This window comes from Syngnathus floridae, chromosome 3 (genome assembly GCF_059516105.1).
Source record: "Syngnathus floridae isolate MCC-2025c chromosome 3, RoL_Sflo_1.0, whole genome shotgun sequence".
Taxonomy (NCBI): domain Eukaryota; kingdom Metazoa; phylum Chordata; class Actinopteri; order Syngnathiformes; family Syngnathidae; genus Syngnathus; species Syngnathus floridae.
In genome coordinates, this window is record NC_142415.1 from 8,091,671 (window position 1) to 8,108,394 (window position 16,724).

Here is a 16,724-nt window from a genome sequence, read left to right on the forward strand (position 1 = left end):
TAGCAGGTCCTCTTCACTGGAGTGGAACACTATGTCTTGTGGTGACTAAATCTGTTGGCTGAAATGTCTAGTGCATAGTATCGCAGCTCCACTTGCCCTAACTTGACATGCTTGATGCCTCACATTTCACTGCCACCCACCCAAAATAGAACCTTTGGCACATTTTCTGCTACAGTGACTACAATGGAATGCAGTTACAATGTTAGTAGTATGGAAGCTTTTATGTCTTTGTTTTTGTGACTGCACGTTTTCGCACATGGTACATTAAGAGAGACAGAAGTGGTAATGGCATCAGGAGCCTTTTCTGCGGTATTGTTTATGTCCCTGCCATGGTTCTGTGTGACACGAAATAAATGGGCTGAAATTTCACACTGAGTTGGTAAATCTGATCATATATCAGTATTCATTCTTTTTCGTGAGATGGTGGCAATAATTTACATTTATTTGACGTTTGCATGTTTTACGTAGTTCTCTCACTGTTGAAACATCCCATCGCAAAATCTCATGTTGTTGGTGATTGTTCATTAGTTGAAGAAAAAAAAAGTAGAGCTGCTGTTTGAAAATACACTAATGCATACCGTCGAGTTTCAGTTGTGATGGCAGTAATTCATTTGTTCATGGCTCTCATTCATTCTGCTACAGTAAAAAAAATGGCTAATAGTTGTTGAAGAGATGCTAGTCTGCTTCCTGACCACTGTGGTACGTACTCTTGGGCAAGGCACTAACCCATCCACCTCAAGAGTTGCTGCCCTATTTGCATGGCCTTTCAGTCTGACAACTCTGCGTGCATGAATTCGGGTTCTCTGTGAAGGTGTCAAATGAATTTCCTCTTGAAAGTTTATCAATAATATCATAAATTCACTTTCATCAAAGGAAAATTTCAATTTTACACTGTGAACCTGTGCAAGATGGTCATTAATATCACTTGACCACAGTTTTTAAGTGCAAGATGAAATACTACTGTGGTAATTTGTTATCAGCTCTTGTAAGCTTGTGTTTTACTGTTATAGCATAACTGTCCAGTTGGGAATGTGGACCTTCAAGGAAGAACAGCTCTGCATGATGCTGGTAAGAATATTCAATTCTAGTGGATAATAATAAGTTGTTCAGAACAAAACATATCACAATCGTAACTTAGCAAAGTTAAGGAATCATCATTATAAGGAATGTATTTTTGTTGAACGTTTGAGCTAATAGCAATTGATGTAGAGTATGTGTTAGTCGTTTTGAGTTGACTGACAGGATGGTTATTTTGTTCTCTCCACAGTCATGGCAGGCTGCTCATCCAGTGTGAAACTTCTCTGCGACAGTGGCGCTTCTGTCAATGCCAGTGATTTCGTAAGAATCCAAACTTCATTTCACACCAAACACCAGGGCCGCCCACACATTTTCAGCTACTTATGAAATGACCAAGTCCAAAAGAGCTACGTACTAGTTGGTTGGTCGGTCCAGACCGTCAGTTAAAGAATATTTACAATTCTTTCTGGCTGGTATAACAAAATATTCTTTATAATACGAATGAGATCAAACATACATATGGAATACAAAGAAACAGTATAACATTAAGAACATACGGAAATCTTAATTCTATCTTCAAATGCACGTAACTTGTCTCTTGAAATACCACACTCAAATTGATGAGCATTTATGTTTCAAAGTGAAAGACTGTTGTTGCTACACATTAATGGAACACTTCCTGGGCATGCATGTGTAAATATGGCATGTCTATCATTCATCTCTTTTTTAGGATGGCAGGACTCCTCTGGTGCTTGCAACCCAAATGTGTCATCCACGCATCTGTCAACTCCTTGTCGAACGAGGGGCTGATATCGCTGTGCGAGACAAACAAAAAAAGTAGGAATCAATGTTGCTTGCATAAATAGACACTTTTTTTTTTAGTGACGTAGTAAAATATTGCTAAAATATTGATCATATTTTCTAGTCATTTTTTGTGCCAAAAGAATTTCAAATTATGATGAGCAAAAGGGTTAGGTTAATTAATATTTAGCTTATTGTCAATTGTTTGATTTTATGCATATTTTGTAATTGAATTTCTTGTTATATTGAGTTAGTTGTTGCTGAAGCCCTTTTTTTTTTCTCCTCATCAACTTTAGAACAGCACTCATTCTGGGTTGTGAGTATAGCTGCAAAGACGCAGTGGAGGTGTTGTTGAAGAGTGGTGCTGATGTGAAGGACGTGGATAGCTTGGGTCATGATGCGTTCCACTACGCTCGCCTCAGCAAGAATCCAGAGCTTGTTACTTTGGTCAAAGGCTACCTCGAGAGAGCCAGCAAAGGTGAGAATGTGTGAGTCATTGGAGCTCTGCAGAAGCACAGCATTGGTGTCTATCAAGACATAATGATGTGAAAACAAACACCCCTGCTCAAATGTTGGGGTTTTTTGCGATTGTTTTTTTTCTTACCCCCAACATTAATGTGATCTATAATCAAATTTAATCTCTAAAAATGATTTTCTGATTCAAACATTCATTCATTTTTGTTACTTGGCCTTAACATTAGGTCATGGGCATAAAATAGACTTGCACACTAAAACAGTGGTCTAAATAGCTTTGTATATGAAGACAGTAACTAGTAATTGGGAAGTTTGGGGTTTACTGTTGAAATCGTTTATATTAATGCAAGATAAAAGTTGTCATGTGAGTAAGAGTCATCTTGTTTCTCTTCTGGACAGTCATACCAATGTTGAAAAAATATGATGTCATAACAGTGGTATGTTTTAATGTTTCGCGGTTGCAATGTTTTTCCTTTTGGCTTAACAGAAAGTAATTCTGAAATTTATTTCACCCTACAGGAAGAGAGGCAGCAAAAGTAGAACAATGGAGGAGACAGGTAATGTGGCGTTAAAAAACAAACACATTTTACCCCTCGTCAATGTTCCCTCTAAGATGCATGCATGCAAAAATCGCACACTATTCTCACCCTCTCAGTGCACAGATTAAAGTGCATAAAAAAAAAAATTCAAACCTGAGTTGTATTGGCGTTTTGCTTTTTCCATATTCGCCTCGTACAAATTGTCTAAATGAAATTCTAAACGCGCCATTTGACTGGCTCAGTCCGGAGCTGTAATGTAGTTAATCTTTTTAATATTTTTTTATACTCATGTTGTTATTGATAAGCGACAATATACGATTAAAAAATATTTTTTAGTTAGTCCAATTCATGAAAAAAAAAAGTGGCGTTGAATTTATTCTCAAAAAGTCTGTCTCATTTGATGAGTCATACAAATCTCTATCCAACGATATACTCTATTTTTATATATTTGAATTTTTTGTAGGAACATTATAATTATGTCTGGAGGCGGGGCTCGAAGGCGAGCGTCTGGTGGCCGGGTCTTCGCCCATGGGGCCCGGCCGGGCATAGCCCGAAATGGAAACGTGGGTCCCCCTTCCCATGGGCTCACCACCTGTGGGAGGGGCCGAAGGGGTCGGGTGCAATGTGAGCTGGGCGGCAGCCAAAGGCAGGGACCTTGGCGGTCTGATCCCCGGCTGCAGAAGCTGGCTCTTGGGACATGGAATGTCACCTCTCTGGCTGGAAAGGAGCCCGAGCTGGTGTGCGAGGCAGAAAGATTCCGACTAGATATAGTCAGACTAGCCTCCACACACAGTTTGGGTTCCGGTACAAGCCCTCTCGAGAGGGGCTGGACTCTCTTCCACTCTGGAGTTGCCCACGGTGAGAGGCGTCGAGCAGGTGTGGGTATACTTATTGCCCCCCGGCTGGGCGCCTGCACATTGGGGTTCACCCCGGTGAACGAGAGGGTAGCCTCCCTCCGCCTTCGGGTGGGGGGACGGGTCCTGACTGTTGTTTGTGTCTATGCACCAAACAGCAGCTCAGAGTACCCACCCTTCTTGGGGTCCCTGGAGGAAGTGCTGGAGAGCGCTCCTTCTGGGGACTCCATCGTTCTACTGGGTGACTTCAATGCTCACGTGGGCAATGACAGTGAGACCTGGAAGGGCGTGATTGGGAGGAACGGCCCCCCTGATCTGAACCCGAGCGGTGTTCTATTGTTGGACTTCTGTGCTCGACACGGATTTTCAATAATGAACACCATGTTCAAACATAAGGGTGTCCATGTGTGCACTTGGCACCAGGACACCCTAGGCCGCAGTTCGATGATCGACTTTGTAGTCGTGTCATCGGATTTGCGGCCGCATGTTTTGGACACTCGGGTGAAGAGAGGGGCGGAGCTGTCAACTGATCACCACCTGGTGGTGGGTTGGCTCCGATGGTGGGGGAAGATGCCGGTCCGACCTGGCAGACCCAAACGCTCTGTGAGGGTCTGCTGGGAACGTCTGGCAGAATCTCCTGTCAGGAAGAGCTTCAACTCCCACCTCCGGCAGAGCTTTTCCCACGTCCCGGGGGAGGCGGGGGACATTGAGTCTGAGTGGACCATGTTCCGCGCCTCCATTGTTGAGGCGGCCGACCGGAGCTGTGGCTGTAAGGTCGTTGGTGCCTGTCGTGGCGGCAATCCCCGAACCCGCTGGTGGACACCGGCGGTAAGGGATGCCGTCAAGCTGAAGAAGGAGTCCTATCGGGCCGTTTTGGCCTGCGGGACTCCGGAGGCAGCTGACAGGTACCGGATGGCCAAGCGGAACGCGGCTTCGGCGGTTGCTGAGGCAAAAACCCGGGCGTGGGAGGAGTTCGGTGAGGCCATGGAGAATGACTTTCGGACGGCTTCGAGGAAATTCTGGTCCACCATCCGGCGTCTCAGGAGGGGGAAGCAGTGCAACGTCAACACTGTTTACAGTGGGGATGGCGTGCTGCTGACCTCGACTCGGGACGTCGTGAGTCGGTGGGGAGAATACTTCGAAGACCTCCTCAATTCCACCTACACGCCTTCCATTGAGGAAGCAGGGCCTGGAGACTCTGAGGCGGATTCTCCAATCTCTGGGGCCGAAGTCACTGAGGTAGTCAAAAAACTCCTCGGTGGCAAGGCCCCGGGTTTGGATGAGATCCGCCCGGAGTTCTTAAAGGCTCTGGATGTTGTGGGGCTGTCATGGCTGACACGCCTCTACAACGTTGCGTGGACATCGGGGACAGTGCCTCTGGATTGGCAGACTGGGGTGGTGGTTCCCCTCTTTAAGAAGGGGGACCGGAGGGTGTGTTCCAATTACAGGGGAATCACACTCCTCAGCCTCCCTGGTAAGGTCTATTCAGGGGTGCTGGAGAGGAGGGTCCGTCGGGAGGTCGAACCTCGGATTCAGGAGGAGCAGTGTGGCTTTCGTCCTGGCCGTGGAACAGTGGACCAGCTCTACACCCTCGGCAGGATCCTCGAGGGTGCATGGGAGTTCGCCCAACCAGTCCACATGTGTTTTGTGGACTTGGAGAAGGCGTTCGACCGTGTCCCTCGGGAGGTTCTGTGGAGGGTGCTTCGGGAGTACGGGGTGCCGAGCCAACTGATAAGGGCGGTTCGGTCCCTGTACCACCGATGCCAGAGTCTGGTCCGCATTTCCGGCAGTAAGACGGATTCGTTCCCAGTGAGGGTTGGACTCCGCCAAGGCTGCCCTTTGTCACCGATTCTGTTCATAATTTTTATGGACAGAATTTCTAGGCGCAGCCGAGGCGTTGAGGGGGTCCGGTTTGGGGACCTCAGCATCGCGTCTCTGCTTTTTGCAGATGACGTGGTGCTGTTGGCTTCTTCAGGCCGTGATCTCCAGCTCTCGCTGGAACGATTCGCAGCCGAGTGTGAAGCGGTCGGGATGAGGGTCAGCACCTCCAAATCCGAGTCCATGGTCCTCGATCGGAAAAGGGTGGAATGCCCTCTCCGGATCGGGGATGAGATCCTGCCCCAAGTGGAGGAGTTCAAGTATCTTGGAGTCTTGTTCACGAGTGAGGGGAGGATGGAGCGTGAGATCGACAGGCGGATCGGTGCAGCGTCGGCAGTAATGCGGACCCTGTACCGGTCCGTTGTGGTGAAGAGAGAGCTGAGCCAAAAGGCAAAGCTCTCAATTTACCGGTCGATTTACGCTCCTACCCTCACCTATGGTCACGAGCTATGGGTCGTGACCGAAAGAACGAGATCTCGGATACAAGCGGCCGAAATGAGTTTTCTCCGCAGGATGTCCGGGCTCTCCCTTAGAGATAGGGTGAGAAGCTCGGTCATCCGGGAGAGACTCGGAGTAGAGTCGCTACTCCTCCACGTTGAGAGGAGCCAGATGAGGTGGCTCGGGCATCTTATCAGGATGCCTCCTGGACGCCTCCCTGGGGAGGTGTTCCGGGCATGTCCCACCGGTAGGAGACCCCGGGGACGACCCAGGACGCGCTGGAGAGACTATGTCTCTCAGCTGGCCTGGGAACGCCTTGGGATCCCCCGGGATGAGCTGGATGAAGTGGCTGGGGAGAGGGAAGTCTGGGAGTCCCTCCTAAAGCTGCTGCCCCCGCGACCCGACCCCGGATAAGCGGAAGAAGATGGATGGAATGGATGGATTATAATTATGTAGTTTACCAGTCGCATGCAAAATTTGAGGGAACATTGCTGGTGATAGATACCTAACAGAGAGCACTCAGACATTTCAAAAGCTCTTCAAGGCTTTTTTTGCTTGCAGGCTACAAGTATCCCTTTTATGATCACATGTAATAGTCTCCAACTACTTTCAATTTGAAGCTGACTTGGTGTGCATTTTTGCTGCTTGAGTGTAGATTGTTACAGGAATGTTGCTGTTTTAAAAATAGTAATAATCATAACTGTCCTTTGCTCAGCAGTCAGTGGCAGACATCATGGAGGCTAACAAAAAGGATCATATTATACATGTAAGCACAATCTTTTTTCATGTTACTGCATTAACAGATTCTGCAGCCAATCAATATGTTGTATCTGATGTTAGTCTTGTCATTTTTCTTTAAATTTTGAGCCACTGATATTTGATTTGGTTTAAGTTGTCACGAATGATTTTATTACTGGTTTTATATATCAGGACCTGGAGAGGCTGAATGAGTCCCTGCAGGAAAGTCTCAGGAAGTCACAATTGGAGCAGAGGGCCTTGTTTGATAAGGTCAACCTGTTACAACAACAGCTCACACAGGTAAATGCTTGTCGTAACATGTGCACATTGCTTGCGTAGGACAGACACAGAAAAACAAAAATAAAGTGCGTGGATGAATTAATGTACAGTACTAAGTTCAAACTCACTGAAGTTGTACTGTTGAGTGAGACAAAAATGCAATTGAACAATTTGGAACTCCTTTTCTTTTAACCGCAATAAGCACGTGGGAACTAAGGATTCTAATTTTGCTAGTTTGCTTTGGTTCTTATGTGTCCTTGTTACAGAACATCAGGATGTACAAAAAGTACAGAAACAATCTGTTAGACATGCATTCAGAAGCAGAGCCGTCAAATCCAGTCCAAAAAGTAAAACTCTGCCACATTTTGGCTTTAGCTCCATGTGCTTAACCGAGGCTTTTTTTTTTTTCTTCTGAACCTGGATTAGGCTTCTGTTCAAAAGTTTAGAGAGTAAAATAAATTTCATTGGGAAAGGTTACAGTGCATTTTAGATTCATCCTTTACTTTCACCTAGAATCTGAATATCCTTAACATTTCATCTATATTTATTTTGTGTGAAGAAACACAGCCGCATTCTCCAGGCTTCAATCAGGAAATAAAATTGTTTTGCGGCAATGTTTTCATCATATCTTGCTGTGGTAGTAAGAAAATTACCGTTTAGTTATTTAGAACCTAACTTCTAACTTTGAATTGACATATTTTGATAGAGCAGCCCTTCATTGGCTCTGTCTAATTCTTTTTGTATTTATAGGAAAAGAAGACAGTAGAAGACACTCACAAAGAGGTACAGTGTAAAATAAAAAAATCCATTTGTGTATCCGGGATTTTGTTTAACATGTTGAAACATGTCCTGCAAAACTGGGATAGGGTTCTCTTTTTATGGTTGTTGGTATTTTTCTTTTTTTTGAAGAGTTTTTTCATGCACATTGATAGTTAAAAAGATATTTTCTTAACAAATGTCCTGCATGCTTCTATGTTCATTGAACACGTGACTCGAGAATGTGGGTAGAGACCTCACGTGTTTGACACAAGCACTGTGGACCAACACAAAACAAATAGGACTAACCTCTTTCGATTGAGGAAAAATCCAGTGCCGCATCATCGGAATCAAGCCAGCGGCTACAGCGATTGTTCGTACTATGCATTATGGAAACCTGCCACCAACGGGGCGATTGCAAACCATCAAAACCAAAAATGACATGGACATCAATTCTTTGTAAATGTCCATTTGACCAGTGTCCCTTAAAAACCAGTGCAGAACATCTAATAGTACCCATTAAAGCACCGAGATGACCATAATGAAGTATGATGTAATCCTAAATTTGTTCTCTCTTTGAGAATTGTTTGAAAAGCACAGGCTTCTAAAAGGACAATTACGATTTGTTTTTGTTAAACTTATTTGTTCTTTTTTTTGTTTTTGTTGTTTTTCGTTGTATCAGAAGGAGCAATTAAAGGCGTTACTTAGTGCCAACGAACCAGAAGGGTCACGAGGCTTGGAGACTGTCAAGGTCCAGCTCAAAAGCACCATGGTCTGTGAATGTATACAGATCATTTGATATTTCCTGATAGGAAACTGTTGGAGTGCATTTCCCTCAGTTGTTCTTTTATTGTGTGATGTTTTTTTTTTTAATATATATATAAGTGTTGTTTACTTACTCCAAATGTGTTGTTTTTGCAGGGGGATTACTCTGGACAGTCAGTGATCAAAGGTTTGACTTACTCATCTTTCATGAAAATATAGCTATACAAACAAAAACACATGAAATGCACATCACTTAATTGATATTAACTTGCTTGAAATTGTGTTAATTAAATTTTGGACTGTCCTTCAGGAAAAGAGAACATTTTGGTCAAGCAAGCTTATAGCCTGGATTTGGATCAGGTAAACTAAGTTACTTACAATTGATACATATGTGGGTTGTCAGTTTGTCTCACATGCATCTTTCACTTCTCCTGGCAGAAAGTCCAGAATCCAGCAATGTCACGTTCACTGTGTAGACCACTAGAGAAAGGTCTTTCTGGTGAGCGCGATCTTCTCCGACATGAGCTTGAGATGCTAAAAAGGAAACAGCAAACAACCGAAGAGGAAAGGATGCGACTTCACACGGCTCTGAGCCGAAAAAATCGAGAGTACCAAGAACTCGTTCAGAACACAGATCTCATCAAGAGACAAGGTGACCAGCAAGTCAAAGAACTCGAGGATGCCTTGGGGGACGTCCAGAAGAGGATGCTTGATTCGGAATGCAAGGTTAAGCAGCTGCAGGCCCATGTGGTTGCAGTGAAGGAACACTTGGGAGGCCAGGCCACAGAAGAGCTTCGTGCTCAGCTTCAGGATGTCAAAACCAAGTATGAAGGCGCTTCGGCTGAAGTGGGTCGTGTTCGTAATCGTCTTAAACAGAGTGAGAAGGCATTGGAGGAGTACAAGAACAGTGAAAGCCAGCTGGCAACTGAAGCCGAACGGTTAAACGAACAGCTCGGAGTTGTGACTGCAGAGAGAGATGAACTTTCAGAAACTGTCCTCGCCATGGAGACCCAGTTGAAGGGAGCTCAATCCAAGCAGAGCAACATGGTGCCGGCCGAGAAATTTGACAACATGAAAAACCTACTGACCAATGCAGTAGATGAAAAGGAACGGCAACTTGCTGAGCTGAGAGACGACTATGATCGTGTCCTCGAGGAGGTGGCGGAGCTCCATCGGAAGTTGGATCATCCGACCCAGGGAGGAGCGGGGGCGGTGCCCACTGAGGAGCAACAAAGGATTCAGGCTGCCCTGGAAGAGCAGAATATCTCGCTGAAAAGAAAGCTACATGACGTAACTGCAAAAAGCCAGGCACTTATTCACGAGATGGAGGAGAGTGAGGAAGAGCGGGAGATACTGCAAGAGAAGCTGGAGGAGCTGAATTGCAGGCTTGAGGTGGACTTCATCCCGATGAAGGAACACGATGAAGCTCGCATGAGGATGGCATCCGCTGTGGAGGAGCTGGAGGACAAACTTGTGGAAGCCAGTGAACGTTTTGGCAAAGCAGAGGCACAAGTCCAACTGCTTCACACCGAGAGGTTGATGCTCCAGGAGAATATTAACAATCTGCAAAGTACCAATGAGAAACGGGAGAGTGAAATAGAAGCCCTGAAGACTCACAATGCCGAACTGATGAGAAAATTTGAACGATTACAGACGAGCTGCGACGACAGAGACAAGCAGTGTGAACAGCTGACAGCGCAGAGCTGGACTTTGAAACAGAGCCTCGAGGGAGACTATGTGCCGAGACAACAGCATGAGCAACTGAGGATAGAACTAACCGCTACTCTAGAGAGTGTCAAGGCTGAGAATTTAAGTTTGGAGTCCGCAGGTAAAGAATTTAGAGAGGAATTAAAGAATGTGAAAGAAGGAAACGCCAAGTTACAGGAAAAGTTGGAAAAGGTTCTGTTAGAGATGAAAAACGACTATGTGAGCGTGAAGGATCACAGAAATATCACAGAAAAGCTGGGTGATGCTGTTGTACAGGCAGAGAAGAGAGCAAGCCAACTGTCAGACACACACGTGCTGGCCCAGGAGGACAATGTGAAGCTGACGGAAGAATTGCAAGCTCAAAAGAAAGAACTCGACACACTCATGGAGGCTATTCAGTCCAAGTTTGTCCCACTGGCAGCCGTTGAGGACAAAGAAAACTCGTACAACACTCAAATCAAGGAGTTGAAGGCCAAACTGTTGGAAATGGAGGAGAAATATAACAGAGAGAAGTCTGAGAGAGAGAATAACAAATTGGAGAAAGACAAACTGAAAGTTGAGATTGAATCTGTTCAACAAAAACTTGACACTGCTCTTGTCACCGGTGAGAAGCGCAAGGGATACGAGGTAGAGTTCAAGGGTCGCTACGAGGCAGTGTCTCTCAAGTTAACCAGTCTGGAAGAAAAGCACAATGAGGTAAATCGTCAAAAGGCTGAGCTTGAAGACCAGAATGCCCTGTGCAACACTCAAATCCAGAATCTTCAGGACCGTCTCAAATCGGAGTTGACACGGATTGCAACCTATGACACTGAGCTGAAGGCCCTTCACGACGCCATGCAGCATGCCCAAGCCGATTGCAAGAAAGCACGAGAGGCTCAGCAGGTGGAGGCCCAGAAGGTTTGTGCTCTGCAGAAGGAAGTTCAGGAACTCCACAGAGAACAGGCTTCTCTGTTGCAGGAGCACAGCAAGGCCAATGAAGCCCTGGCGACTGAAGTCTCGACGCTTCGAATAGCACTCCAAGAAGAGGAGGAGAACAGCGGCCAGAGGGCCGAGGACGTTTCAGCCCTACAATCTGAACTTCTTCAAGCCACTCAAGCTCTCGAAGAGCTTCGCTTCAAAGAAGGTCATATGACCCAAATGAAGAAAGAGAAACAGCATTTCGAGGAGGAAGCTACCAACTTGACCAACAAGCTGTTGAGTTTAACAGAAGAATGTAACACGGCCCACTGGGAGGCAACTCAAGCAAGGGAGGGCGAAAGCAAGGCCAGAAAGGAGATGGATGCTGTTCGTGAGAAGGGACAGGCCATTGAACGAGAAATTAGGGAGCTGAAAGAACGATATGATGAGTCACTCAGCACCATTGGCGATCTTCAGAGAAGGATTCAGACATCATCTCAGCTGACTGAAGCCAAAGACAAGAAGGTAACAGTTGAATCAAGGATCAGAGCGCGTTATTTCCTCCATCTTTTAAATTGTCCTTAAGTTGTCTTGTCCTTCTGTTGTGTGGTTGCGTAATGACTCCATTGTCTTCATGCTTCTGCTTGGCTCAGATCACAGAGTTGCTAATGGACGTGGAGCGGCTGAAGCAAGCACTGAATGGTTTGTCCCAGCTGGCGTACACGAGCAACACGCCTAACAAAAGGCAAATGCAGCTCATCGACACCCTCCAAGCCCAGATCAAGAACCTACAGCAACAGCTGGCTGTGAGTCAATGAGCAAAACACACAAGACATGGCATGTATTTGACTCATCGATAGATAGTAACTTGTGTGCATCATTGTTGACTTAGCGTTAAAGCCCAATGAATGTTATCGACGGAAGTGTGGAAGCTGTCAAGGTGGAGTAAACAGTTTTTGCCGTACGTTCAGACGTAATTGTTCGAATGCACTTGGAGCTAAATGCTACAAACGTAGCGTTTTTCTCGTAAAGTCATACGGAATTGACTTGTGCATATGCAAGTAGAAAAGCTATTATGTTCTAAGCACTTGGCCCACATTATACCAATATGTTCAAAAATGGCTGCATTGCTTGATTCTCACTCTGCATTCCCCCATATGGGAAAAATGCTGTTTGTAGAAATTAGCTCCAAGTGCGTTTGAACAAATTAGCGAGTATATTTGAACATATTTGCCAGTAAAAAAAAATACTCTACATTGGCAGCCAATACTTCTGTAATTATCGAACAAATGTTTGGCTGAAGTTTATATTGGGTGATGTAGCCGTTGAAGCAGTACTAATCTTGTGTTTTGTCTCTGTTCATTTAGGATGCTGAGAGACAACACCGAGAGGTGGTTTCCATATACCGAACACACCTCCTCAGTGCAGCGCAGGTTAGTTGTCACGAAATAAAATATACTCCATTAAACATTTGATACGGTGACAAACAAAAACAATATGTAAATGTGGAAAATGCTTTTAGTCAAAATTGCCTAGTTGGGGTCATGGGTTAGTTGCAGCCGATACTAGCTGACAAGAAGCAGGCAGATTACACCCCGGTCTCATTGCCAGTCAATTGCAGCGGGCATATAGACAAACCAGCATTCAAACGAATGGCATTCATTCATTCATTCATTCATTCATTCATTCATTCATTCATTCATTCATTCATTCATTCATTCATTCATTCATTCATCTGTCATACAACATTGTGGTTTGTATCAGTTTCTAAAAGTGAGGTAAGGTCCTGTGTGCACAGCTCACACTCCTTGCATGCCTGCATGTGTAACCTGGTTCTCTGTTCTCTGTGCAAAACAAATATACAGCAGAGTAGCGTGAATTTCCCCTTGAGAGATTATCTTGTGTAACACACAAATAAGTCATGTGTAAAATATGTCGCACGCACAGCAAGCCTAATGATGGAACTCAAATCGTAATCTGATACATAGATTCTTACCCTGATTTTCTATTCTGGCAGAACCAGTTTCCATTTAGTTCTAAATGCATTTTTCCATGAACGGTGAAAACTGTTGGATTCTTGAGGATGGGATATGTTCAAGTTTATAATGCAAGATGTTGGGGAAAGGAGTGGTAACGGGAAAACAATAGTTCTTACACCCTTCCCACCCAAAAAAAAAAAACCACTGATAAAAATAAAAAATACATTGCATAAAGCCAATGGTTCAAATTCACAATTAATGATTACACAATGTAGAAAGGTAGTTGTACAGAATTTTTGTGTAAGTGTATATTTTTATCTTTGTAGGGCCACATGGACGAGGACGTCCAAGCTGCCTTGCTACAGATCATCCGCATGAGACAAGAGTTTGTGTGTTAAAGCTTTCTTCAGCGTAATGTTATGCTCCCGCCTGCAGACTCAAATTCACCATTCTCACACTTCCACGACACCGCCATGTTTCACACTGCATTATGTCACACAGATGATAGCTCTTCAAATGGACTGTTATTGAATCCCATTTCATGTCAAGTATAGCTATTGGCACATTGGCTCCCAAGTAAACCTGATTGTGATTTGATCAGATGGCAAAAGGGTGTGATTACATAGTATTGTGTTATTCAGGAGATAACCAGTACAACGCGTACATCATGACTGAAAATCTCAAGTGTCAGCGCCAAATCCAGATACTGTTTTAGTACCAAGGCTGACATGTAGAGACGGCATGGTGCCACAGGGCGTCTAGAATGGAAGTTTGGCTAACTTGGTGTATTTGATAATCATGGTTGCAGTCTCTTCTAGTCGTTTTTGTTGTGGCAGATGACCTCGGCAACATGTTCTAAAAACAAGCAATTGCTTCTGTATTAGATTCCACTGCTGAACAACATCGGTGCCATTGAAATGTTGAACAGATTTGGGATTGTTGGCCCTGCCCATTGTTATCCTACCCATTGTTTTTCAGTCAATTGAACTTTTACTCCCCCCCACCCCAAAAAGTCTTGAAATTTAGCCTGATTCTTTTTACGAGCATAACCCCCTTTATAGTAGTGTACAATAGTAGTGTACAGGACTAGTTAAAGATGGCCTCCATGAAAATAAACTAAAAGTGATGTCATTTTATAGATTTTTACTGTTAACGCCACAAACACACTGATCACTTCCACATTCCCATACTTAGCCCTCAGATAGGTTGTTTGCTGTGTGCTCTCAGCTGACGGATTCATAGTACAACATTGAGTACAAATATATTCAAATTGTATAATAGGTACAGATTGAATCGTCTTCTCACAATATCTGCTTGGTTTTTTTCTGTGACCAGCAGTGCTGAAGAGAAGCCTCAGTGACATAATGTTGTGTACAAATAATTGTGGTTTTGCAATTAATGTTAAAGTGTGGTGAAATCCTACATTTCCACGGTTTTGTACCCATTAAGTACAATATTTGAAAACTAATTTTGATCCCTGTTACCAGGGCTTTTCCAGCGTAACACCACCAAAGACGTCATCTAACCCTGAAAATGGCTCAATGGCTCACCGTTATTGTAGAGGGTCTCATCTGGCAATTATAGTGGTTCGTTGTTGTGGATAATGTTGGATTTGAGTCAAGTCGGTGTGTGTGTGTGTGAGAGTGTGTGTGTGTGTGTGTGTATGTGTGTGTGTGTGTGTGTGTGTGTGTGTATGAGAAATGGGTTCTCTTGCTGTGTAGTTATTGCAGTGGCTGCCAGGGATGAGAATTTTCCGCGGATCCGCGGATTTCCGTGGGTTTTTTTTCCATCGAAAGTGTCATTTTTGTGAATCGTGTAAATCCATTGAGAATTTTTTTTTTTTTTATATATGGGGGGGGGGTTATATGGAAGCGGCCGGCCAGCTGGCCGGGCAACGTTAGCCTCGGCGACTCACGAACATTCGGCATCTTTTGACACATCTCAAGGCAAAAAGAAAAAAAAAAAAAAATATATATATATATACACGTATATATGTATATATATATGTATTTTTTTTCATAACACACATATATATATATATATATATATAAAGTGGCCGAGGGTCTGGGGGGGCCGATGATATATAGAACCCCGGTTGGCTCCCCCAGAATCCCGGTCGGCCCCCCCCAGGCCCCGGCTACGTTTCAGTGTTTTTTCACTATTGCCATTCTCATCCCTGGGCTGGTCATCTCCTTGTTGAAACCTGAGTGCCCTCTAGCGGTCAGACTTGGCAGGCCAAGTTAATAAAATGTTAACTTCAGTGTGTGGGAGGTGGACACACTTTAGTCTTTGGGCGCTGCTTATATAAGAAACATTGAAAACTTGTCCATAAGAAAATGGAAATTGAAAACTCCGGCAGCTCCCAAGGACAACGGCTGCAGCGCCTTCCTCCCCCGAAGCGGCCGCGTGTGTCCCCTGAGGGTGTAGTGTTTTTTGTTTTTCATGATTGAGCGAGTCTCTTGTGCCTTTTCACTGACTTTTTCAATGCTTTGTACTATTTTAATTACTGTACTAAAGTGTGACAGTTGCAACGTTCAGCAGGTCTGGAAGTAGAAAGGCACAACTCAGATGTTACTTACCATATAGGATGATTTTCAAATAGAATCAAACAAAATCCGTTACGATATGGTTAGTTAACCTCCTAAAAATGTGTTATTTGAAGCACTCCTGTCTTTTCCTGTGAGCCTAACCCTCTTAAACTCTGTTTTTATACTTTGGCCTGATCTCTTCAGATCTTTAGGATAGACTTTTAGTCCTCAAGCTTCAACCAAGACTATGTTAAAGCTGTTAATACAAATATTTGTGTTATTAAGACTATAATTAATAAAAGTGCCTAACATAGAAACTATGTTTGTGTTTGGTTTATTTTTTATTGCTAGTTCCCCCGCACAGATAAGTTGCTAACCAGGAGTTTTAATTGGAACAAATGCCCTTCAATAAATCCAGGTGGAAATTTCTATTCCATCCACCCATTTTCCATAGTCCATGCTATCCCAGCAGGGACACACGTGCACACACGCACACACACGCACACACGCACACAGGTCCATGGGAAGATAGTTTCATATGTTTTCACTTTAAATGTAATCAACCCAGGAATGAGAGTGAGTAGCTCTTTGGAACGCGGCACTAACTTTTTCCTCTTTCAACTTGTGTTTTTATTGATTTGTCTCCTGCATGCTCGCCGTCTCATCTCAAAGTTTATTTTCATCAAAATGCTCGCATACACGATGTTCCTTCTTCAATTGAGGTCAAAGCTATTCCAAACAAATTCCTACCATGCAATCACATCAAAACGATTTCTGTAAACTATTTCAAATAGTTGAAAACAAGCTTACTGACAGTACCAGTACATACTCATCAGATGGAGCGTATCTGGACACTCAACACAATGTCTATTTGATGCAATACTTTCCCTGGCTTTTACTTAACTTTATTTTTAAACCTTATTGATGCTATTTTGTCTTGTGGCCTTGATTTAAACCTGTGCAGTTTCCACCACTAACATCATGTTAAATGTGCTGCTCTTTCATTAGTATTTTGTCTCATTTTGGCTCTCAAGAACACTTTGGAGAAGAACACGACACTCCTTACAAGTCATT

At 44.0% G+C, this 16,724-nt stretch overlaps 1 protein-coding gene across 4 annotated transcripts in view; it reads left to right on the top strand.

Annotated features, from left to right (window-relative positions):
* The window catches only part of uacab (uveal autoantigen with coiled-coil domains and ankyrin repeats b), a 36,804-nt gene extending 20,837 nt beyond the window's left edge, over positions 1-15,967 (top strand). For 2 of the 4 annotated variants that reach the window (XM_088371358.1, XM_088371360.1), the window contains 15 exons: positions 1,011-1,068; positions 1,268-1,338; positions 1,748-1,854; positions 2,115-2,296; positions 2,812-2,849; positions 6,717-6,767; positions 6,932-7,039; positions 7,769-7,801; positions 8,457-8,546; positions 8,696-8,726; positions 8,850-8,899; positions 8,978-11,668; positions 11,797-11,949; positions 12,511-12,576; positions 13,449-15,967. In XM_088371358.1, coding sequence (XP_088227484.1) covers positions 1,011-1,068; positions 1,268-1,338; positions 1,748-1,854; positions 2,115-2,296; positions 2,812-2,849; positions 6,717-6,767; positions 6,932-7,039; positions 7,769-7,801; positions 8,457-8,546; positions 8,696-8,726; positions 8,850-8,899; positions 8,978-11,668; positions 11,797-11,949; positions 12,511-12,576; positions 13,449-13,520 — 3,801 coding nt within the window. In that variant the 3' untranslated portion in view covers positions 13,521-15,967. The remainder of the gene's footprint in view (positions 1-1,010; positions 1,069-1,267; positions 1,339-1,747; positions 1,855-2,114; positions 2,297-2,811; positions 2,850-6,716; positions 6,768-6,931; positions 7,040-7,768; positions 7,802-8,456; positions 8,547-8,695; positions 8,727-8,849; positions 8,900-8,977; positions 11,669-11,796; positions 11,950-12,510; positions 12,577-13,448) is intronic. The other 2 variants (XM_088371359.1, XM_088371361.1) reach the window with 2 other exon arrangements.
* Positions 15,968-16,724: the final 757 nt, after the last annotated feature.